At 41.5% G+C, this 25085-nt stretch overlaps 1 protein-coding gene across 6 annotated transcripts in view; it reads left to right on the forward strand.

Moving 5' to 3' along the window:
- The window catches only part of CFAP61 (cilia and flagella associated protein 61), a 164873-nt gene that overhangs the window by 35367 nt on the left and 104421 nt on the right, over positions 1-25085 (forward strand). For all 6 annotated transcript variants that reach the window (XR_013544719.1, XR_013544720.1, XM_078392555.1 and 3 more), the window contains exons 9-13: positions 5155-5225; positions 5539-5619; positions 9387-9568; positions 11250-11289; positions 14468-14607. Coding sequence is in view for 4 of the 6 variants with exons in the window: in XM_078392555.1 (XP_078248681.1) it covers positions 5155-5225; positions 5539-5619; positions 9387-9568; positions 11250-11289; positions 14468-14607 (514 nt within the window). In the remaining 2 variants the exon portion in view is untranslated. The remainder of the gene's footprint in view (positions 1-5154; positions 5226-5538; positions 5620-9386; positions 9569-11249; positions 11290-14467; positions 14608-25085) is intronic.

Here is a 25085-nt window from a genome sequence, read left to right on the forward strand (position 1 = left end):
AGGCTAGGTCCCTGACTCGGTCTGTGATGGTGTTTCTTGACAAACTGACATTGTAAAAAGCCTGTCTCTGCTCAGGGCACACCTGTTCACACACCTTCAGCATACACGTCTTTACAAATGCACCTTCTGAAAAGCACTTTGAAGCTCGCGCAATTTCTTCAGCCACAAGATAGCTGGCTTTCACTGCTGCATCATTTTTTGCTGTCATTTTTGAAAAAATATTCAGTTGAGAATGCAGGCTACCTTTTAATTCTTTGACCTTTTGTTGCTTTTCCTGGTGGCTAAAGTTAGCAAATTGGGCTCCATGTTTGGTCTCAAAGTGCTGGCGTAAATTGTATTCCTTCATCACTGCCACTGCCTCATAGCAAATAAGACATACCGGCTTGTCTCTAGTAATCGCAAACATGTATTCACTTTCCCATCTCTCCTGAAATTGCCTTCCCTCTGCATCAACTTTTCTTTTCTTGGACATTTCAGGGGTATTTGATTGTAGTTTATGGTCCTTATACCACTGTAAAGTGACATGGAAGTGGTAAGTATATCCAAAGTTTACCGCTCCACCTGCCTTATATGTGCCCAGCAATCTGCCCCCTTTTATAGTGCCCAGCCATAATTGACCATGTCCACCCCCCTTCCAGCCCGGCCCCACGTCACCCGCCTGCTTGCACCACAACCCCATCAGGCTCAACACCTCCCTGAGGGGACCCCCCCAAACCTTCAACCTTCTTCCTCCTCCCCCACTCCAGCGCCCCTTATTTCCGTTCCCCTCCCTCCCTTCCCCCTCCAGGCCCTTTGCTTTCTTCCCACCTCAGCAGAGTCCGGCTTTCTCTCTTCCCGCCCACCCTCGCCCCCGCCCGTTAGGGGAACGGGATCTGGTGTTGGGGAGGCGGTCTGATGATCCCTTCTGCTGGATCCCACCGCAAGGGCCCCACACCCTTTCCTTGAGGAGGGTGGGATGGATGGACGGAGGGGGAGGGTGGGTGGCTCGCCTGGCCCGAGCCTTGCAAGCCTTCCTTTCCAGTCCACACACACACACACACACACACACACCCCTCCGCGCACCCCGATCGCCGAAGACCTCTCCCCCCCACCTCAGCAGAGTCCGGCTTTCTCTCTTCCCGCCCACCCTTGCTCCCGCCCGGGCCAAGCCGCCTCCTTACCTACCTGCCCGCCCCTCTTGCCGCCACCGCCCCATTCCCCCCCTCCTTCCCGGGCCCCTTGCTCCCCACCAGCAAAGGGGAGGCAAGCAGGCGGGCTCCCTTACCCGTGCAATGCAACCGGGGCGCAGCGTGAACTCCTCCTCGCGCAGCAGCTCGAGCAGCTCGAGGAGGGGGGCGTGCTCGCCAGATATGGGCCTCTTCTTTTTCCCTCCGTCCCACGCGCGCCTTCTCCTTTCGGCCAATCGCGACACGGCAGGACCACGGGGCGGGGGGAAGTTGGAGTCCGAGGCATGCTAATTCCGCTGCAACTGGGAGCGCCGAAGAACCGCAGTCCACCACGCCCTCCGCCCGCCAAGCTCTGGGTGGACCTCACGTTTTCCGGGGTTGGGGATGGTGTGCAAACAGATGGCTCCGCGGGCCATCAGACGAGTTCTGGGGGGCCGGATATGGCCCGCGGGCCTTGCTTTTGACACCTGTGTGCTAGACGTTGGGGAGTTTATCCATCTTACCTACAACGTCCCAAATAAAATCAATGGAGACGACCATACAACTCATGTCAAAAATTCCAGCATGATCCTCCAAAACAAACATCTTATACACCCTATTTTTATTTATTTATTTATTGTCATTGTAAGTATATACACAGTATACCCATACAATGAAATCAAAGAAATAAACCCCAACAACCCATTACTAGGCTCAATGACTGCAAGCCCAAACATCACGTTTGACAATCCCATGACCGAGATCACACACCACTCCACCCATCCTGCCCTCTGGAAACACCTACTTGTTTGGGAATCCATCACTACAGATGCCTGGGTACTGTCTATCATCTGCGATGGCTACCACATCCATTTCTTCCACCTTCCTCCGGCAACATACATCATCACTCCACCATCTCCAACCCTACAAGAGGAAATAAAAAATTTACTCCTCAAAGATGTCATACAACCCGTCTCACAACAGAACAAAGTTTTTCTCTCTCGCTATTTCACCATACCGAAAAAGGACTGAGGTCTTTGCCCTATCTTAGACCTACAAGAGTTAAACAAATACATCATTACCACAATGTTCCATATGGTTACCCTTGAATCAGTTCTCCCTTTACTCTCCAAAATCGACTGGTTCACTGTCATAGATCTCAAAGATACATACGTCCATATTTCCATACATCCCTCACACAGAAAATTCCTTCAATTTCAGCTAGGATCACAAGGCTTCCTTTTGGTCTTGCAACAGCTCCAAGAGTATTCACCAAGTGCATGGCACCAGTAGCTGCTTATCTCAGGTTGCAAAAAATGCTCCTCGTAGCTCATTCCCGGCGCAAAGTCCAATGAGACACTCACTTCACCCTTACCCTCCTTCGCAATCTCAGTTAATGAACAAAAATCAAATTTGAAACCTATGAAGATTATTCATTATATAGGCCCATGCATAGATTCCACACAAACTTGTGCCTTTCTTCCTCCGGACAAGAGAGAAAATTTCATCGCATTACTTCAAGTTTTCACCCCTCATGCTATGGTACCCACCTTGACTGTGCAATGTGTACTAGGCACCATGGCCTCTATGACTTCAAATGTACAGTGGCATGTACGTCTTAAGATGAGAACTCTTCAGTTGTGGTTTCTCGCCCTCTTCGACCTGCTCAAAAACTCTCCTCACACTCTTTTAAGAGTCACCCCAGAACTCACCTCCCTACTTCATTGGTGGCGTTTTCATCCCAGCCTATCCGTTGGGCGGCTGTTCCGACAACCATGACCACAAATACAGGTCACCACCGACACCAGCCTCACAGGCTGGTGAGCTCACTGCAAATCTCTCAAAATCCACGCCAAGTAGTCTTCCACACAGAAATTGCTTCACATCAATGAATTAGAGCTGTTGGCAGTTATAAAAGCTTGCAAAGCTTCCAGAAATCTCCTTGCTGGCAAGATGGTACAAATTGCCACCAACAACACCATGGCGATGTACTCCTCTATTTAGCAGTCGACCTCTGGGAGTGGTGCCTAGCACATCACATCTGCCTCACATCTCTACACATTGCTGGCCACGACAACGACTTGGTCAATCTACTCAGCTGCACAAACTCTCAAGCTCATGAATGGGAGTTAGACCAATCAGTTTTTCTTTGCCTATGTGAACGATGGGGCAAACGAACTCTCAATCTCTTTTCCTCCCATGTGAATTGGAAGTACAAACGTTACAGCTCCTGAGCTGGCATTGGCAAACACTCCCAAGCAGATGCATTTGTTGGCCGATGGCCCAAGACTCTCACTTATCTTTTTCTGCTGTTATTGCTTCTCCACAAGGTCGTGGTTCGGCTACAACAAGACAAACCCAATGGTATCATTATAGCCTTTTGGTGGCCAAGACAACGCTGGTTTCCATCCTTCACAATCTCTCATCAGATATTCACCACATCCCTCACCTGCCCTACCTCCTCACGCAGAACAACGCCCAAGTACTCCACCCAGACTTACCTATTCTGCACCTGGCAGTGTGGAGAATTCCGCCTCGCTAATGAACATCCTCTGTCTATCAAAGAAGCACTCCACTAGAAAGGCTTACCTGTATAAATGGAACAGATTTAAATCTTTCACTGAAACTTCTTCATTGCCTTCTATCAACTCATCACTTGCTACTGTTCTACGTTTTTTTGCTTCATCTCAAGTCTAGCGACCTTTCCCTCTCTTCCTTGAGAGTTTACCTCTCTGCCATAGTTTCTTATCAGCCCCCTAACTCTGTGGCAGCTGATTTCTTCAAGCATCCAACACTGAAACATTTTCTTAAAGGTCTGTCTCATATCTACCCAGATACCCGCCCGCCTTCCCTGCAATGGTCACTAACACTAGTACTGCAGCAACTTACTAATGCTCCTTTTGAACCTTTAGCTTAAACTGATTTACGGCTACTTACCTTTAAAAAATGTTTTCCTCGTCGCCATCACCTCAGCTCGATGAGCTAATGATTTAGCGGCCTTATGTCACGACTATCCCTATTTCCATTTTTTTCTGGACCAAGTCAAACTATCCATAGATATTTCTTTCCTTCCCAAAGTCGTATCTCAATTCCATCTCTCTCAGCCATTTATCCTTCCTTCCTTCTTCCCGTCACTGTCCACAACTCAGTAAAGACTCCTCCATAATTTAAATGTTAGGCGAGCCCTTGCCTTTTATGTCCAATGCACCCAACCTTTCAGGTGTTCACCTTGACTTTTCATAAGTCACCAACCACCTACTAAAAGTCACCAGGTGACATCTCAAACTATATCTAGATGGGTTGCTTCAACCATTCACCTCGCGTATCAGCTGGCACGCAAATCAGTCCCGAAGCTGATTCGCCCTCACTCCAGCAGTACAGTGGCGACCTCTACGTCACTCCTATGCGGCGTACCTCTTCCAGATGTCTGCGCTTCTGCCACCTGGGCACAGCCATCCACTTTCATCCAGCATTATAGACTTGATCTCTGGCAGAAGTCTGATGCAGCCTTTGGACATGCTGTTTTAGCCTCTACTTTGGCGTGACACCCTGCCTCCAGGTAAGACAGATTTTTAGTCACCCAGGGTGTGATTTACAGAGGCCATGAAGAAGAAAGACAGGTTACCCACTTGTAATTGTAGTCCTTCGAGTGGACCTCTGTGATTCACTCATCCCACCCATCCTCCCCACTGTCACACCATGTAGCGGTGGTTGACACAACTGAAAGGGGAGCCTTGGCACCAAGGTACTTATACAAGGGGGGAGGGGGCTTATTCTAATGTGTTTTTTGATACTGCAGAAGCTCTAGAACTTTCCAATGAGGCTCCGCGCAGGTGCAGATCACCCAGGGTGTGAATCACAGAGAGGTCCACTCGAAGAACTACAATTACAGGTGGTGAACCTGTCGATCTTCAAGCTGTGAGAAAAATCTGAACCCAGTTTTCATTATTGACTCCATTGCTGATGCCTTCATTTTATTCTTATCACAACTGCCTCTTTCTCTGTTCAGGTGAAGAATCCACCACCAGCTTCACAGATCAAAAGGAAGAAGGTTCTGACAGCCAGGATGCAGATATGCAGGTAAATATGGAAACAAATTCACTGGATTGGAAAGAAAATTGGCTTACCTGAGGAATAGTTAGTGACTTAAAAAAATTATTGACCAACATGTAAACCTCCTCAGGAGCAGAGAATTGTTTTACGCCAGAGGACTGTTTTTCCTTCTTGATAGCCTTCTAGGGGATCTTATGATGCAGATCAATATTTATACTGATTTATTGACGCTGCTGTCAGCTTATTGTTTGACACTTGTTGCTGGTTGCTCCGAGACATAACGGGTGTACAGGCGCTGCCTATCAGAAAGATTTATATTGTTTTACTTATATTTCCATAGGGAGTTAACAAAATTGGAAGCAACATTTCTGAAGCTTCAGTTGTGTCTCCAAAAGAAAGCATTAAACATGAAATATCTGAGGTAGGTCATTGAAAATAATATTTTATTTTTAGCATTTTCTTGCTGCCGTTGGACTTCTAAATTTACAGTAAGGAGAGATGTTTCAGTGGTGATCAGCAAAAAAGAGAAGAACAATATGAAGCTGGTGGCACAGATGGACTATCTGCTTTCTATTGGTATTAATTGCCATTGCCATTGATTATATCAGATTGCAGTGCTGTAGAACATGCATTTGATGTACTGGTGCTTCAGTAAAGCAGACTGGATTTTTTTAAAAAGAGGCTGAAAATCTTTTGTCCTAGTAAGCCTCAGACCAGCCTAACTTTTTACCTTTGGATTCACAGAGCCACTTTGCTTAAATGAGCCCATGTTGATGAATAACACAGATTCAAGCACTCTGATACCAGAAAACTTTTATTGCACTCAGAACAACTCTGCAGTCATTTTGATACTCACAAAGAAGAGATATTTCTATGTTTCTTGATGGTCACGATTTCCATCATTCTTAGGTGTATTTCTGTTTCATAGTTAAGTCTGTTTTAAAAACTTGTCCAACATAAAATGTTGCCTCTGATTGTATTTATCATCCACATCGAACAATCCCATGGTTTCTTTCTCCATCTGGAAAAATATATATTACTTGACCAGATGTTAAAACAAAACTTCTTGCTTCATTAGTGCTTGAGCGCTCGTCACAATATTGTATTTTCTGTGATGCCTTCTATATGTAGACCAATCTGTTCATATCCAGTGAATTGAGGTTTACACCTGTGAACTGCTGTGGTAAATGAGAAAATCCCCAGCCTTTCTACCAGTCTTGGGAATGCAGAGTTGTCCCAGGGGTTGCACAGTGTTCCGCAGGGTTTTTATTATTATTATTATTATTATTATTATTATTATTATTATTATTATTATTATTATTATTATTATTATTATTATTATTATTATTATTATTATTATTATTATTATTATTATTATTATTATTACTACCGGTATTTTATTTTTTTGTCTCTGAGGTTGTGAGGAGGATAAGGGATTGCTTGGCCTCCACAAAGTGCCTTGGCAGAAGTAAAAAATATTGGATCTCTAAATATCCTTATTCTTTTATCCCCTTCACAATATTCTCAGTATTCTTCCCAGTTTTGTTTATCCAGTTTTTTCTCTCTTTCTGCTGCTTTGCATGTCAAAGGGAAGATGAATTCTCATTTGTCCACCGCATATCTCCATCACTGATTCTACAAAGTACATCTGAAAACACAGAGCATCGCATTTCTGACAGCGGTCTTGGCACTTCAGATGTTCTTAATGTTTGTAGTACCATTTGGCTGTCAGGTCCAACAGCTGCTGTTTTTAAATCCCCCTTTTATACTGTTCCATGTTCCTTTAAAGACAACTACTTTCAAGAAGCTGTCATTTTCTACATAGTTTTATTATGTATTCTTTTCTCCTTGTTTGTTGGTTCCTGTCTTTCACAGTTCCTTCATTTTTCCTCTTTTTTCATATCTTTTCACTTGAGTGATGAAGACTTCATAGCTTCATGAATTCAGTTTGTACCATCTGCAAGTGAGCTCTTTGTACCAACATACTTGTTTTTTTCCATGTGTATTGTGTCGTCGTATTTTCATATCAGGTTATATGTTGTGTTTTTATATATAATTTGTAATGTGACTGTTCTTCTCAATATAGTCTTTACATTTTATAGTATTTTGATTCCACTGGAATTGTTTCTGAATATTGCCTTGAGTATATGGGAAGATAATCAGATTAAACTCCAGAAAAGACTGGCTTTCCTTCAAATGTAGCGCCAATTTGCTGCTGTGACTATGTTTGATATCTTTTTTTTTAGTGCCAGGATTCTGTATTCATTATCACTTAATTCTTTTTCCCATCCCCATCCAAGAGATTTCTTACTAATCTCTTCAATTTGTGTAGTGTTAATGTAAGTGTTCTAGCCTGATGTAATGTCCTCACATTTTGTGTTCAAACAGATGTTACGTACTTCAAATTCGTCACATAAAGCTCTCTCCCTCTTGCCCTCTCTCTTCAAATTTCATTCCATGGCTCACTTCTAAAGTAGATAATGCATCTGTTATTTTTAACCCAAACAGCATGGAGTTTTTTTCCTTTATATTTTAGTTTTTTACCTGATCATCAGTGGCATGACTTGGAAGAATTTGAATGTACTTTCTGAAGATACTGCTTCCCAAAAATATAATACTTGCAATCCAACACTGAAAGTCTGCCAACTGAGTGGATATAGGTTTGAGTGTTGTCCTGCAAAGTTGGTAGAAGTTATGTCAATACTGATAGGCAGATAGGCCAACACTGTGACAAATATACTGACAGAATATCTCAAATGCTACAGTAGAGCCTCGTGGCGCAGTGGTTAAACCGCTGTACTGCAGCCAAAACTGTGCTCACGACCTGGGGTTCAATCCCAGGTAGCCGGCTCAAGGTTGACTCAGCCATCTATCCTTCCAGGGTCGGTAAAATGAGTACCCAGCTCGCTGGGGGGGGGCAATGTGCAGCCTGCATAATTAACTTGTAAACCGCCCAGAGAGTGCTTGAAGCACTATGGGGCGGTATATAAGCAGCACACTTTTTTTTTGCTTTAGAGCTGCTGATAAAGGGTAAAGACATGAGTGAGATATTAGCAGCAGAAGGAAAAAAATATAATGATGTTTATCCTGTACCATCATACACTCCTGACAAGTGTAACTTCCTACTAGCACCAGACATAGAATAGGAAACTTCTGTCCCATTGCATCTATGTCCGTTGTGCAGGTAACAGAGGTATCTTTAAAAAAAGGTGAAAAATGGCTACACTCAGGTTCTAGAGGAGCCTGGACTATTTGTTAGTTTTCACATTTTTATCAGCAACTTTTAATGTGAGCTGTCACAAAAGAACATCAGCATGGTATGAATTTTTTACTGTACAAATATTCTTTTCGTACTGCACTTTCTGTTTCTCAGAAAATGAATGTGATCACTCTGTCTACCAAGACATATAGGCTTGACCTCTGAGAATTTATACTAAACTTCTCCTCTGTTCTTTCTCAGTTAGCAAGCTTGTTGTTTGGACAGTGTATTTCTATTTGCACCTGCAATACTCAACTATTACTCTCACTCCACTCACTCCATGCATTATCTTTTGTATATGATTAATAAATGAAGAGGGTGGGTGAACTTGCTTGATTAGCTTGCAAATTACTACTAGTCACCTTCTGAATTTCCACCTAATGAGAAACCAAACCTTTATTCACTCATCTTCTTTGGTGGTGATGGGGCTACAAGTTCTTTCCCTGGCTCTGTTAATTATGCAGTCTTGGCTTACTCTTTCTTTCCCCCACCCCCAGCATTTCTACCCCAGTGTTTTCCTTTGCTTCAGACACCCTGAAACATTTGCTTTCTGTAAGGGAAGAATTTTAAAGAACTTGCATAATAGATAGTAAATTCCACATTTTCTGCACCTAGCGTGGCTGCAAATGTTTAAATCAAAGAAGTACTATACTTGTATTCATAATGTTTCAGTGTACTCATGCCATCAAGGTAGGACTTTGGAGCAGAGACACCCATTCAGCACAATGAATAGAAGAGCCCCAAAATACATTAGACTGGTTTACCATGTTTGGAAAGTATTAACATTGCTGTACCATCTTGCTGTATTAACATTTCTTCCCCCCCCCCCCCCGCCGCTCTTTATGTTGATGTCAAACACTATTATACAATGAGATTAGGTTTAGTAGGATTTATGCATTTCTTTCTTGCTTGCTGTTTCTTAATTGCAGAAAGAGGGATTGATTGCTCAGTCTTCATTAGAACTGCCATTAGACAAAAGCAAAGATTTGAAAACCACTGAGACACCATCCACTGTTGGGCTTGAGAGAGAAGCTTTCCATCCTGTGTACAGAGGAGCAGTAAATGCTTTTTGTATTCAGCTCTTTTGTATTGATGAGAAACATGAAACTAGGCAAGTACAGCAGAGAATTGAATTAGCTGATTTTGTATCAATCTAAATGTAGCAATGCAGCTATGTTCTTAGTTTTCTGGTCCCTTAGTATATATCAGATTATTTATTCATTTATTTGAAATACTTATATCAAGAAAGTATGAGATTAACGTGTTTTAATATCACCATAAGCCATACTTCTAAAAAAAATATGATTTATAAGTGAGCCAATATTCTGGGGCAAATTGTTTGATTGTTCCCACTTGGTTCTTCCTGCAAGTGGGGGTAGCTGTCAGAAACAGACCTGTCACCTGTGGTTTGACATAATGCTGTGCATACTGGGAACTCATGGTTTCAGACTCTGCCTTACTGAAGGAGAGACAAGCCAGAGTGACTGTGGATGGAAGGGCAAGGATTTTTTTCAACCCCAGCTACTTATAGGAAGAACCAATGGTCCAGCAGCACACATCATTCTAGTTTATTCATAATAAGATGAAATTCTTTTGAATTCTGGCTTAATTTGACATGTAAATATGCCCAATTTCTCATAATCTTTTGGATAAGTTACATTAAATATATTTTCTTAAATATTAAAATACCAAGTTGTCATAATGTCATTGAAATCAGCTACAGAAAGAGGGACAGCTCAAAAGCTTTTTCTGTTTGAAATGTTTTTCAAATGATGTCTAGAAATCAGGACTCCCTATGTAAGAGGTTAATTGGTGTAGGGCCATTAGAGAGAATGCCAGGTTCCCAACCTCAGTGATTATTTTCCCTCTAATGGGGGAATCAAAAATATACATAATCTGTAGATATATAGGAGAGTTTTTGGAAGAAAACACTATTACAAGTCAAAATGATTCAAGAAGTGCTAAAAAGCATACAACTGATATTATTAAATCACTGAATTCTGTTGTGTATAAAAATCATGTACACAAAAAATCATCCATAATAAACTGTAAGTTTACAGTGTTTGAATGCTATTAGACAATTACACTCATATAGCATTCAACAGCTGAAAAGATTGCATGTGATATTGGAAGAAAAGGGATTTTGTACACATTTGCTCGGAAGTAGATGCAACACTGGCCTTATGATGGGGACAACCTCCTTTGTCTGTCAAACCCATTCAATCTGATGGGAAACGGCAGGGTTCACACACACATACACCAATTTGCCTCAGAAACCTATTTCAAAATATGTTACATCTACCCAAAACTTAATCAGTTTTCTAAAACAAAACAAATGTTCATATACTCCTGGCAGAATCAAACTCTGGAACAAGAGCATCCAGTGAAAAGAGGCATCTTCTTCCCATTGCAGCCTCATTCCAAGGCATCCTAAAACCTGTTCCTAAAGTAACTCTTCAGAGCCATTTCTTTGGCAATTTCTAAGTCTGTGTGAGGGTGAAGAAGGACAGAGGTCCTGATACACATAATGTATAGTGAATATGGAATTTGAAAGGGTACATCTGACTTGGTATGTGTTGCATTGTGCTGCACTCAAGAAAGACAAATTCTCCTGCATAGTGAATTTATATATTTGCCTTTGATTAATAATGCTGTTTGTTGGTTTGATTGCTGGTTTGATTAGCTTTTGAGGAAAAGGAAGAAATGATGTAGCTAACATAAATGCTACAAACTGTAAATTCTGGTTTTGTTTTTGTTTGTTTTGTTAAAAAGTATTTGATTTTTATCTGCAGGTCATTGGATTTCTTGAATTTTGTATTCAACCTTTTCCCTGTAAGTATGTGCAATGTAATTAATGAGTAGAAAGCATTTTGGAAAAAATTGTTCTTGCTCAGTTTCAGTCGAATTTGTTTTCCAGAAAAATGGTCAGATACTTTTGAGGTAATTGTAAGGATTTTCTGGGGGAGGGGTTTAGGCGGAGTTGGATTGTAGGTGGCCTCAACAAAGAAGGCATTTAATTTTATTTACTGGTTGATTTGATGGCCATAATTCTGTTATCACCCTTCTGCCTTGTGCTCAAAGGCCTTCATTTCGAATTGTTGACAGTCTGTGGAACTTCTCAGAGCTTCTAGGAAGAATATAAGACTCCCAGGAGGAAACCAGTTGCCCACTCTAAGTTACTTTCTCTAACATAACACTGTAAAAAGTTCTGACAAAGTACAGACCTAAACAATTCTGCCTTCAGACATCTTCCTACCACATCTAAGGGGCTACTGATGTGATGGTGACAAATTCCTGTTGCACCCAAAACAGTTCAGAAGATTTGCCCCAAACTGAAAAGAATTACTGGCTCCAGTCTTCTGTGTACAATCTTTGGGGTGGGGGGGATACTATTTGGAGGAAAAGCTCAACCCTTCATCTGCTATGTAGATGAACCCGGGATGACTAGCATGGACTGTCCCATAAACACGTCTCCAAAGGAGATCCAGCTTAATGCTGAAGGCCTGACTGAGCTGGTCATGCCACAGCTGGTTACAAAATTACTTCTTTGAATAAAAGAAACAAAAATGAAATGATTGATAAACATTGAAAAGAAAGTTTGGAACCACAGCTGCTTTTATAAGTGGATAGTAGCCTCCGCAGACCTTTCAACATCACAGTCATCCAAGATTATGCACCAACCACCGATGCTGAAGAGGCTGAAATGGACCATTTCTAAGAAAACTTGCAAAACCTTCTAGAACTGACACCAAAGAAAGATGTTCTTCTCATAATAAGGAACTGGAATGCTAAAGTGGGGAATCAAGAGATAAAAGGAACAACAGGTAAGTTTGGCCTTGGGGTTCAAAACAAAGCAGGGCAAAGGTTAATAGAGTTTTGTCACGAGAACAAACTAGTCATCACAAACACTCTTTTCCAACAACACAAGAGGCAACTCTATACATGGAAATCACCAGATGGGCAATACCGAAATCAGATTGATTATATTCTCTGCAGCCAAAGATGGAGAAGCTCTATACAGTCAGCAAAAACAAGACCTGGAGCTGATTCCAGCTCTGATCATCAGCTTCTCATAGCAAAATTCAAGCTTAAACTGAAGAGAGTAGGAAAAAACCACTGGACTAGTCAGGTATAATCTAAACCAAATCCCTTATGAATACACAGTGGAAGTGAAGAACAGATTTAAGGAACTCGATTTGGCAGACAGAGCGCCTGAAGAACTATGGATGGAGGCTTGTGACATTGTATAGGAGGCAGCAACAAAAACCATCCCAAAGAAAAGGAAATGCAAGAAAGCAAAGCGGCTGTCCAATGAGGCCTTACAAAAAACCGAGAAGAGAAGGGAAACAAAATGCAAGGGAGATAGGGAAAGATACAGAAAATTGAATGCTGACTTCCAAAGAAGAGCAAGGAGAGACAAGAGGGCCTTCTTAAATGAACAGTGCAAAGAAATAGAGGAAAATAATAAAAAGGTTAAAACCAGAGATCTGTTCAAGAAAATTGAAGATATTAAAGGAACTTTTTGTGCAAAGATGGACATGATAAAGGACAAAAATGGTAGGGACATAACAGAAGCAGACGACATCAAGAAGAGGTGGCAAAAATACACAAAGAATTATACCAGAAAGATCTGGATGTCCCAGACAATGCAGATAGTGTGATTGCTGACCTTGAGTCAGACATTCTGGAGAGTGAAGACAAGTGGGCCTTAGAAAGCATGGCTAACAACAAGGCCAGTGGAGGGGATGACATTCCAGTGGAACTATTAAAAATCTTAAAAAGATGATGCTGTTAAGGTGCTACATTCAATATGCCAGCAAGTTTGAAAAACTCAGCAGTGGCCAGAGGATTGGAAAAGATCAGTCTACATCCCAATCCCAAAGAAGGGCAGTGCCAAAGAATGCTCCAACTACCGCACAATTGCACTCATTTCACACGCTAGCAAGGTTATGCTCAAAATCCTACAAGGTAAGCTTCAGTAAGTGGACTGAGAACTCCCATTAGTACAAGCTAGATTTCAAAGGGGCATAGGAACTAGAGGCCAAATTGCTAACATGTGGTGGATTATGGGAAAGCCAGAGAGTTCCAGAAAAACATCTACTTCTGCTTCATTGATTATGCAAAAGCCTTTGACTGTGTGGACCACAACAAACTATGGCAAGTTCTTAAAGAAATGGGAGTGCCTGACCACCTTATCTATCTCCTGAGAAATCTATATGTTGGACAGGAAGCAACAGCTAGAACTGGATATGGTACACCTGACTGGTTCAAAATTGGGAAAGGAGTACGACAAGGCTGTATATTGTCTCCCTGCTTATTTAATTTATATGCAGACTACATCATGCGAAAGGCTGGACTGGAAGAATCCCAAGTGACAGGTTTTACTTTCTTGGGCTCCATGATCACTGCAGATGGTGACAGCAGCCACAAAATTAAAAGACACCTGCTTTTTGGGAGGAAAGTGATGACAAACCTCAATAGCATCTTAAAAAGCAGAGACATCACCTTGCCAACAAAGGTTCGCATAGTCCAAGTGATGGTTTTTCCAGTAGCAATGTGTGGAAGTGAGAGCTGGACCATAAAGAAGGCTGACCGTGGAAGAAATGATGCTTTTGAATTGTGGTGCTGGAAGAGATTCTTGAGAGTCCCCTGGACTGCAAGGAGAGCAACCCTATCCATTTTGAAGGAAATCAACCCTGAGTGCTCACTGGTCCATGGGGTCACAAAGAGTTGGACATGACTTAATGACTAAACAACAAAAGTAGCCTCTGATTTCCTTGTATCGCTCCTGAGCATTTCAGTTTCCTGCAGTACCATCCTGGAGTGCTGTCATATCTTCAGGAATTCTAGGGAATGACAGGAGACAGGAAAAACCTAATACTTATTTTGATCCCATCCTATATTTTGCATGTAACATATTCTTTTCCTATGTCTGTCTTTTCTCTTTTTTTTAGTAATTTGCAGCGATTATATACGATTTTTATGAAGAGATAATTTTTCTTTATTTCAGGACAGAGACTTCTGCATTATCTCAGTGCCACATTTGGTGCCTGAATTTCATCTGATCCAGAATTTTGTCCGGATTATTCCATTTAGCAACTGTACACTGGATCATGAGCTCTACGTATTTCACCGTTCAGGATTGCTCAAGTTAGTACACATTTTGTCATGGCAACAAATATGTTTAAAGAATTTTTCTAGTTCAGTTATTTGTTTTTATTTATAATTAACTACTCATTAATTATAATAAGATGGGGGTTTCGCATTCATATACAAATCTGAAGCCTGCCAGCACAGGTGGCCAGCCTGTTTAATACTCACTCCCAGAACCTGCCAGACCACTTACTATGCAGTGTGTGGCAGCCCTGCCTCCCTGCTTGCCTGGCCATTCTGGCAAAGGGGCAGGAGGACGAGCCTCCCTTCTCAGCCATGGAGTGGCTGGGCAAGCAGGGAAGCACGTGGGGCTGTGGTAGCTGAGCAACTGCCAAGATTGGTTCACTGAAGCTTATGCCAGCCATGTGCGATGCGGGCTGCACAGTAAGTGGTCCATCGAGTTTGGGGGGGGGTGTTAATCGGGCTTGCAACCTTTACTGGCAGGTTTCATATTCGTATATGAATACAATGCCCCATCTGTAACTATAATTAATGTACCTATTAGGAGACAATTTTAAATGTGAAGAGGAAACCTTTGGTTTCCTGCATATTTATCAAACAAGCTTCTGTATGCATTTCTATAAACTTAAACAAAAAAATGAGGAACTTTTGAAGATCCCCTAAAAGCTCTGCAACACCCCGGGAGTTTCTTGTAACATTGTCTATCAAAGCTTGGGAGAAACATATTAGAATTAACATTTTAACTTTAAATTACTCATTGTAAGGTGCTGGCACCACAAAAATTGTCTTAAACAGGAATTAAAGTCAGTAATTTAAAATTTAAAAAAAATTTAAAATGGAGTTTTATTTTTTTTAATTTGTTAGAGGAAATTTTATTGGTTCGTGCAGCAATGGCCAAAACCCAGTTTCTTAGCATAATAAATTGCACTAAAGTAGGCCCACTACATCAGTAGGGCCTACTTTAAATGTGACTTTGTTAAAGTAAATTGTACTTAGAGTAGGCCTATTTGAATCAATTGGATTCATGAAGGAGTTGATTCATCAACTTCCCATTGACACAGTGGGCCTATTGTGCAATTTATTATGCTAAGCAACAAAAATAACCAAATCATCAAATTATGGAGCTAAAACAAATGTGGTGGTTAAATTAGTTAGACATAAACAAAACCACCCAAATGAAAAATTACTGTGCTGTACCTATGTATATATGTACACAATAACTGTAACTTGGAAGATTCCCTTGTACTCCAACTTTGGACAAATCTGCACCTGTGATGGAGAAAAGAAGTAGCATGAAAGGTAGATCTTTACAATGGGTGTTTGAAGATGTTGATGAAAAGTAAAGTAGAGAGTTTAACAGACATTAGAGAACATGCTATGTTGCTTTCTAGTTTGAATGGTTCTTCACACACACCCCACAAGCTCCATGTATTATAGAATCCTTTTCCCTCCTTATTTTTTAAATAAAGTATTCTCCTTCCCTTCCCATTCCACACTGAGAGCATTGGCTTTTCTTCTCCTGGACTCTTAGCTTTTTAAGTACCCTTTTATTTTATAAAATGTTATAGCAATAGTAAAGCAAGAGAAGTAATCACCAGTAGAGGACTGATGAAGTGGAAATATCATATGTGGCACAGAAATGTAAAATGGGTGTCTTGTAAAAGGTAAATTGAATTTTGCAACTGTCCAGTCTACATGTAAATACAACAAATACAAGGCTTTATTGTGGGAAGATATTTTCCATAGAATGAGAAAAATTAGAATGTGAACACTGTTTGCAATATTTGCTTTTACTGTTTAAAACACTGCGACAAACACTGGTTTTCATTTATACGTGGATAGTGCTAAACCCTTGCTACTTACTCAAACTTTTGAGCAATTTAGGGGGCAAGTGAAGAATGTAAGGTTCATTATTGGTGGGTGGCAGGAATACAGTGGTGCCTCGCTTAGCGATTGCTTCATTTAACGATGAAATCACTTAGCAATGACTTTTTCGGAGCGATCTTGCGCTCCATTTAACAATGGTTCCTATGGGCTATTTTCGCATAGTGATGTTTGGGACCATGCTGTGCATAGCGATGACAGTTTGGGTCCCCCTGTTTCGCTTAACAATGGTTTTGACAGCCTCATGTTGGCTGTTTTTTAAATGTTTAAAAATGTTTAAAAATGTTTAGAACGCTTGAAATCATAAGTGCACTTAATAAACCCTTTGTTAAACTAATTTGACTTTGTTCCGACTCTTTTTAAATTTGTTGTAATTTTCCCCCCCATTGAGATGCATTGAATAGGTTTCAATGCATTTCAATTGGGGAACCGTGTTTCGCTTAGCGATGTTTCCTATGGCGATTTTCGCTTAAGGACGGCAATCCGTTCCCATTGGAATGGATTATCCGGTTTTCAATGCATTTCTATGGGAAACCGTGTTTCGCTTAGCTATGAAATTGCTTAACAGTGATTTTTTAGGAACCAATTATCATCGTTAAGCGAGGCACCACTATAGTTGTAAACAACAGAAATCTGCCCAATATTGGAAAGCTTAAAGTTTAAAGAATTTCCTATGTTAGGAAAATTTCTGTTGTTTACAACTGTTCCCTACTTGCTAATAATTTCAGCCACCAGAGGAAGCTTATAATGGTCAACACAGAGATACTCAATTGCCTACTTGAAGAAAATTGTACAAGTTTACTTAACTATATTAACATATGCAGACATATCTTGCTGTCTAATTCTAATATATATGGATACTGGTTAACGTTCTCTCTAAGCTGCACAGGTGTGTGGTCATGCAGTGCTGGATCAGAGTGTGCAGCTGAGACAATGTTGATTCTCATTTGCTTCCATTCATGGCCGGAAACCCATGCGCACAGGGCGGGGATCCTGCCCGGCTCACTGGAAAATTAGAAGGGTTGTTGATACTGGTACAATACTCCTTTTAGGTTAATGCTGAACCTTCATAAAAGTCAGGAGTGGAATGGTCTTTGATCCCACTTTTATGCATGTCAAGTTGGAAAATGTATGTTGACTGTAGTCATAGAATCTTTATGGTTGATGACTGGTGTCTATGTTATTTCCTTCAAGAAATGAATAGTGGAGACTATGGTGGGTTTTTTAAAATGTGTTTTGTTTTTTAATTGGAGCTATTATTAATTGTAGATGCAGTTCTATGTCTCTGTTCCACCGTGTTGTGAAGCCTGGGGTCTCTACAAGTTCCTTTTACTGAAGAGAACTATGTAGAATAGCAATTATATGATACAAATGGAGGTTTTGCAATCCCTCCATTTGGACAGGGCTAGAATTTGGAGGGATACATTTTATTCTGTAATGATTAACAAGGAGATGAGCTTGACTTGTCAGGATTTCTCTGCTTGGAAGGTAGAGTTTCTACCATAACTTTTTTCTTTAAAGGAAAAACCGTGACTGGCACATCAACACCTTATGAGGACAGATTTATGAGGAATGCCTTAAAGTGTGCATAGCCTGTTTCTTAAACAGACTGGGGAGTCCATTTTCTTTGTGACTGGGTTTGGTTTTCATAGGGGTCAAGCTAGAACTGGATGGAGAGGCTGTTGTACTTTCCATACTGAGTCTGAGGCTTTATGTTACTATTAAATCTTTTGTTTATTTATTCAGCACCCTTTTCTTTAGTTTTCTCTTGTTTTTTGTTATTCAGTAGGGAGCCTTTGCATTCCCAACATCAATAACTAGGTGTCCCAATATTACCAACCCCCCAAAAAGCAAACAAACAAGCAAGCAAAAACCAAGAAAATTCCAAAAGCTGGGGAGGGGACTTTGGTTTACAATAGTGGGTCTGAACCTTGGGTAACCCAGATGTTCTTGGACTCAAATTCCCAGAAGCCTTCACCACCAGCAGTGCTGGCCAGGGGTTCTGGAAGTTGCAGTCCAAGAACACTTGGCCTATCCAAGGTTGGGAACCCCTGAGTTAAAGGAAAAAGCTATGGTAGAAACTGTACCTTCAAAACAGAGAAATCCTGACAAGTCAAGCTCATATCCTTCTTCATCAAAACATGGGTGCATCACTGAATCTTTTTTGTACTTTAATGCCCATCTCAAGCAAATGCATCAGAGGAGTTTTACCCTTTAACTGAAATCTGTTGCTTAGTAGTCTAAGTTGCGACTAGAGTAGGCCTGTAGAATCAGTGGGAATTTGGTGAGTCAGCTCTTCCGTAAGTTCCATTGATTCAGTGGGCTTCCTCTACTTGTGACTTACTGTGCTATGCAACAGAATTTCAGCCTTTGATTCCCTAAAAACAGGAAACTTGCATTCTATTAATTCTAACACTAATAAAGAAGGAACTATGACTGTCCATTAAGATATCCTTCTCCCAAATATGGGCTGGGCTAGATTAGTGAATGTAAGTGTAGATAGAACTCTACTAGAAATGTGTTGTCTATAGTTACTGACTCTCAGACTGCTTTTGTCTCAGCTCTTTCACATCAGTATTGATGCCCTGTATAGGGAGGAGGTGTAGGTAGTGGAAATATGTTCATATTTATTCCAAGCTCATATTTACTTGGAATAAAAGTTAAAGTACAAAAAAGGTGTATTAGTATGAATAAAGAGGGGACAGCATTAATTGTAATCTATATAACTTTGCTTTGGGCAGTATAACATCTATATGAGGCTGCTGGGTGAGGTCATCAGGGGGTGTGGGGCATCGTGTCATCAATATGCTGATGACACCCAGCTCTACATCTCCTTTTCACCAACTGCAGGTGATGCTGTCCTGTCCCTCCAACGCTGCCTGGAGGCTGTACTGCAATGGATGCAGGAAAATGGGCGGAGGCTGAATCTGGACAAGACGGAAGTTCTGAGGGTGGGCGGCCCCATGGTGGGCGGCTTGGGTGACTCTCTCACATTTGGGGGGGGGTGACCCTGGCCGTGAAGAGCAGGGTCCGCAGCTTGGGGGTACACCTGGACCCGATGCTCACATGGAAACGCAGGTGGCGTCGGTAGTCCGCACTGCCTTTTTCCACCTTTGGTGGATTGCCCAGCTGCGGCCCTATCTCGACACAGGGGGTGCTCACTACCTTGGTGCATGTGCTCGTAATCTCAAGATTAGACCACTGTAACACGCTCTATGTGGGGCTGCCTTTGAGGCTGATGCGGAAACTTCAGGTGGTGCAGAATGCAGCGGCCAGGCTCCTTAGTGGAGTGAGAAAATACCAGCAATTTCTCCTACTCTGGCCATGCTGCATTGGCTGCCCATCCATTTCCGCATTGACTTCAAAGTTTTAATGCTTACATATAAGGCCCTAAACGGTTTAGGACCTCGATATTTGGCATGGCGAAACGCCTGCTCCCACCAAGATCTACCCGGATCACCTGTGTGAGTCAGGAGGTGAGGCTGAGGAGCCTGACACCAAGAGAGGCCCGGGAGGAGAAGACATGAAACCAGGCCTTCTCGGCGGTGGCTTCTCGCCTCTGAAACAACCTCCCTCCGGAGATTCACGCGGCCCCCATGCTGGGCACCTTTAAAAGTCAATTAAAAACATGGCTGTATATTCAGGCCTTTCCTCCAGCTGATATCTGATTTTTCTTTTTCTTTTTCCTTTATTTATTTCTTCTGTCTTTGTATTATATCTGTTATTGTATGATCTATGTAATATTTTGTATTATTTTATTGTTTTATGTTATATTGGAAGCCGCCTAGAGTGGTCTTATAGACCAGATGGGTGGGGTACAAATCAAATCAAATCAAATCAAATCAAATCAAATCAAATCAATCAATCAATCAATATAGCTACTACCATAGTTTTCCCTTTAAGCCTAAGTGTTTTCTCCCACTTTTGGAACTATGTGAATACCTAGGTAGTTGTCATCATTCTATTTTCAAATTATTCTAAGCTTCAGTAGATCTGCAAGGTGAGCATTCACTCGTTCTCCAGCAATTCAAGAGTGAGATAGTCTTTGCTTCTTGAATGAAATCCAGTGCTGAAGGGCTTCCTTTACTGGAAAAGACCATTCATCCCTCATTAGCAAGCAGCAACATTGTGGCATTGCCTTTTTCTGATAAAATTCAAATAAAATAACATTTAAATTTTATTTCACTAGCTGATTTATTTCCATGGCACTTACTAGTTAATTGCTATGTTAAATTGATATCTTTAGCATTTTTGTAAATACTTTTTTCCTCGCTAGTTGGTTGGATTTGATAGTTCTCTCTTGTCAAAAGGGACTCCTCCTGTGCCACTACTGACTTCGCAGTGTTCCAGCTTGATTGTGATCAGGTTAAACAAGAGAGGCAGACAAGCTGCCAATTGCAATTAAGGAACAACCTATTTCAGTCTTCACTGTTGGGGGATAAAGGATCAAGTGGCTTGAATTAGGCTTGATAGACCACAGGTTGTAAAGGCCATTCCTACAAGAAGTTCTCACTTGAAGACTACTCCATTCAGCTTTAATGGTCAGTATCTTATTGCTAATCTCAACATAGACTACACACATTGAAGCAGTTACTTACAGATAAATCAACACCTGTATACATTCCATTTAGGCAATCTGTCTGTTCTAATTCAGACTGACCATAGCATCCTGCCTAATGTCTCTGTGTTCCTTCCAAACATAATTTTTTTCCTATATCTTCCATACTTGCAAAATCTCAGGATACCTATTCCTATTCATAGATTGCAGACCACATCACCTTTCACAGAAGGGTTACATGCTCTAAGCAAGTTACATATTCTCATGAAAGAACAAAGATGTAGGCATGATAGCCAGGGGTTGCTAAGGGTGTGAAGGAGCAGACCACATGTTTTCATCTGAAGACTCTTAAGTTAAAGTATAGATTCTCAGGAAAATGTGAACATGAGCTGAAAAGTAACCAGTAATGGAAAAAAAATCAGAGAAACATAAAAGCTAATGTCAAGACCTTAATAATCCCCTCCTGATGAGGAAAAAAATATAAAAAGCAAAGATCAATGCACTGTTTTTGCACTATGAGGTTTTAAAAGACATGTGAATAGGAAGTGAGGTGCTGAAAATGAATGAAAAGCAAACCCATCAGAAGTGAGCAGAGAGGGATGGAAGAGATATGAAAGTGCAAAATCTGAAAGATAAAGGAAAAGGCACTAAATGAAGAACTGATTAGCAAAGGTGTTGCAAAAAGGGAAAGTCCTTACACAAAAGCCAAAGAACTGCAAATGCAGCTCTAGGTCTGCTACTTAACAAGGAGGGATATATAATAATAAAATGACCAGATGTAGGTTGAAATGTTTAATGGATACTTCTCTTCAATTTTGACTGTAACCCCCTAATAATGATGATGCCTTTACTTCTGGATGGTCAAATAAACTGGACTCCTAGAAACAGTTAATTCCTTACTGAAGGCACAGTGAATATACATAGGCTGAGGGTACTTTTCTCCTACTCTATCATTCTCATAATGGGTCTTATTTTTTTAAAAGGGGCTACTACTACTTTCAGGTTGTATTTCATTACTTCTTGGCAGTAATTGCATCTACAGAGGCTCTCTGTGTTTCATGGATATGTGCCAGGGAGGTAGACATACGCATTGTAATGTTTGATATCCAGAGAAACAGGCTGGGATCATTTGTGTCATGCAATATATTAATAACAAAGCCTAGTTTCATTGTAGAAAATAATCCATGTGCTGAACTTTCTGTTGTGTTCGTATCTTTTAGACACACCGAAAGTTCAAAACATCTTGAGTACCTATTTAAAATTAATCTGTTTAACCAGAATCCTGTTCCATTTCTATGGAAGAGGATTATGGAAAGTGCCACAGTGAACTGTGGCTAATTGGTAAGGTGCTAGGGATGTGCCAGGCATGAAGCTAGATGCAAGACCAAGGATGAGCCAGGTATACAACCAAAACCTCATCAGTTCACTGCACTACATTGGTTTTCACAGTTCTTTTTCTGCTTGTGTTAAAAACATAACAAGATTCTGGTTTTGTATTTTTCTTTTCTTTTGTCCAGTATTTAAGCTGCTTCTTCGTGGTCTCTGTGAATGCACACAAATGGGTTGTTCTGTTCCTGCACTGAATGTCTCAGAAGATTCTAGAGCTTAAAGATACATGATTAATGGGATGTTCCTCGGTGGATCATATGCTCCGCCCACCTAGATTCCCCTTAGTTCCTTATTTCTGCCATGTCATTTAGATGTCCTTCGTTTTGACTGAGCTTTAGAGACTATATTCCAGTCAGCATTTCAAATTTACCGTTTTTCTTTTCCAAACATCAAATCAGCGTTCCCTTGTGAGTTTGTTCTATTTTTGTACTATCCGCGTTTTGGTTTCCCGCCCTCCAACTGCTTCTCCCTCTTTTTCCTCACACTTTATGGCCTTGCCAGGCCCGTTTAAGCGGTGTGTTGTCTGTTTGAATAAAATACCGTTAACAGATGGGTACGACCGTTGCTTATTTTGTTTGGGTGAACAACATCCCACCCACTCTTGTGCGGCATGCAAAAAACTAACAAAGCCAGCACTCAAACCTAGGCTTCAGAGACTTAGATTGTACCTCTGGTAGAAGTCTCTCAATCCTCCTTCTGCTTTGATGGAGACGGCAAGATCCCCAGATCCTTCGGTAGAGCGGCAAACTCAAAATCAGCCTTCTCCCAGCTCTGTGACTCATTCTCCTTGTCCTAAGAAGAAGCCTGAAAAATCCAAGTTGGCATTGACGTCAAAACCAAAGTCGACATTGATGCCAATGACTTCAGCTCGAGCCCTGGAATTGCCTAAAAAGAAAAAAGACAAATCAACTTCTAAAAAGATGAAATGGGTCAAATCCGTACACATTGACCCTCCGCAACCAACGTTACCATTGCCTATTATGGAGGAGTCTTCAAGAGATGCTCCGGGCTCCACATCAGAAAGGGAACAGCCACAGTTACCATCTGCACAAGCTCCAGTCTTGACCGGTAGCTTATCACCTCATACTGGCCTCTCTACAGCTGACGTACCATCCAGCCAGGCCTTGGCCCATTCTAGCCCTACATCAGGTATTTTGATACGTACTTAATCTTCAGGAATATTTCTATTATGACTAACCGAAATGAGTGAGATATACATTACCATACCAACCAAGATATTCTCCATCACCATCTCCTTCTCCACCACAATGACACCAATCACGGCAGTCAATGCATGGTTTTCTAGCACCTTTGATTCCAACCAAACCGACCTTGAAGCGTTCAATATCGACAGCCCAACCATCCCACTCCAAACGGTCGAAACAATCTTCCAAACACCAATCATCAGTCCAGGTTACTACTACATACACAGGTCTTTATCCCTCAGCTGAACCAGAAAGACGCTCATCACGTTCTTCACTTCACCTCCAGCCTCCACCTGCAATACCTTCCTTACTAAGGCCCAGGAACCAATCACCATCCACCTCACCATCTTCTGTTCAAGAACTAGAATCAGAATTGTCACAGGAATCGCCATCTAACCTTCCCACACCCACTTCTGAGGTTAACGAAAACCACCCTCCATCCCTGTCTGAAGATTTAACCTCCTACTCGCACTTTCTCTCTCTTCTTTCATTTATATACTTCACCCACGTTACTCACGTGACTTTATCTGGCTTGCGCAGCACACGTTGCTGGGCCCATGGCCTCTGTTAGGGTTTTGGCTACAGTAGAATACGCAGAGTTATTGAAGACACTTTACCAGTTCTTCTTGTGTTGCAAGACAGTTGTATTTACACGTATTTACAGTTATATACAGGCAGGTACCTTAACAGCACAGCAGGAACTCTTTATACAATCTGGCAGCATGCATGGCAGCAAGTGATAGTGGTGGAAGAGAGAGAAGCAAAGACACAGTCCACTTACATACATGTACATGGCATATTTTGTCCAATCAGAAAACAGATGACTTCATGCTTTGCACCTGGTCTTCTCCTGGTTTCAAGTCATTACATCATGTCCAGAGTGATTCAGCACTCTCACATCTGTGCACAATGGCAGCTCGTTAATGAAACACATATACAGGTTCAGGCTTATAAAATTTCTATACTCTGACAGAAGGTTTTGACCTGGCGCCGAAATGTCATCAGTGTCGTTTTATGATATGTTCTATTGTAAGCCACCCTGAGTAGACATTGTCTAGAAGGGCGGGATATAAATCTAACAAACAAACAAACAAACCTCGGTGATTCAGCATGCCCAACTCAAGATGAGGTCGCTCCAGTCGTGGTACCTGTCACTATTCAACCCAATGACAGACCACGCATCTACTCCATCAACCTTTGTTAAACAGTACTGTCTAGATATCAGAGCACAGAGTGATGCTGGATTTGGCAGAGCTGTTTTGCCATCCTTCCTACCGTGACGTCCCACCATCTGGTAAGTGAAGCTTGCTAGTCACCCATTTGTGTGCATTCACAGAGACCACGAAGAAGAAAAGGAGGTTGCCTACCTGTAACCATAGTTCTTTGAGTGGTCCTCTGTGAATTCACACATCCCACCCATCCTCCCCTCTGTCCGTCACGGTTTATCTTAAATACAGTAACTCTTTTACCTGGGGGAC

Source organism: Pogona vitticeps, chromosome 4 (assembly GCF_051106095.1).
Source record: "Pogona vitticeps strain Pit_001003342236 chromosome 4, PviZW2.1, whole genome shotgun sequence".
In the NCBI taxonomy this organism is placed as follows: Eukaryota; Metazoa; Chordata; class Lepidosauria; order Squamata; family Agamidae; genus Pogona; species Pogona vitticeps.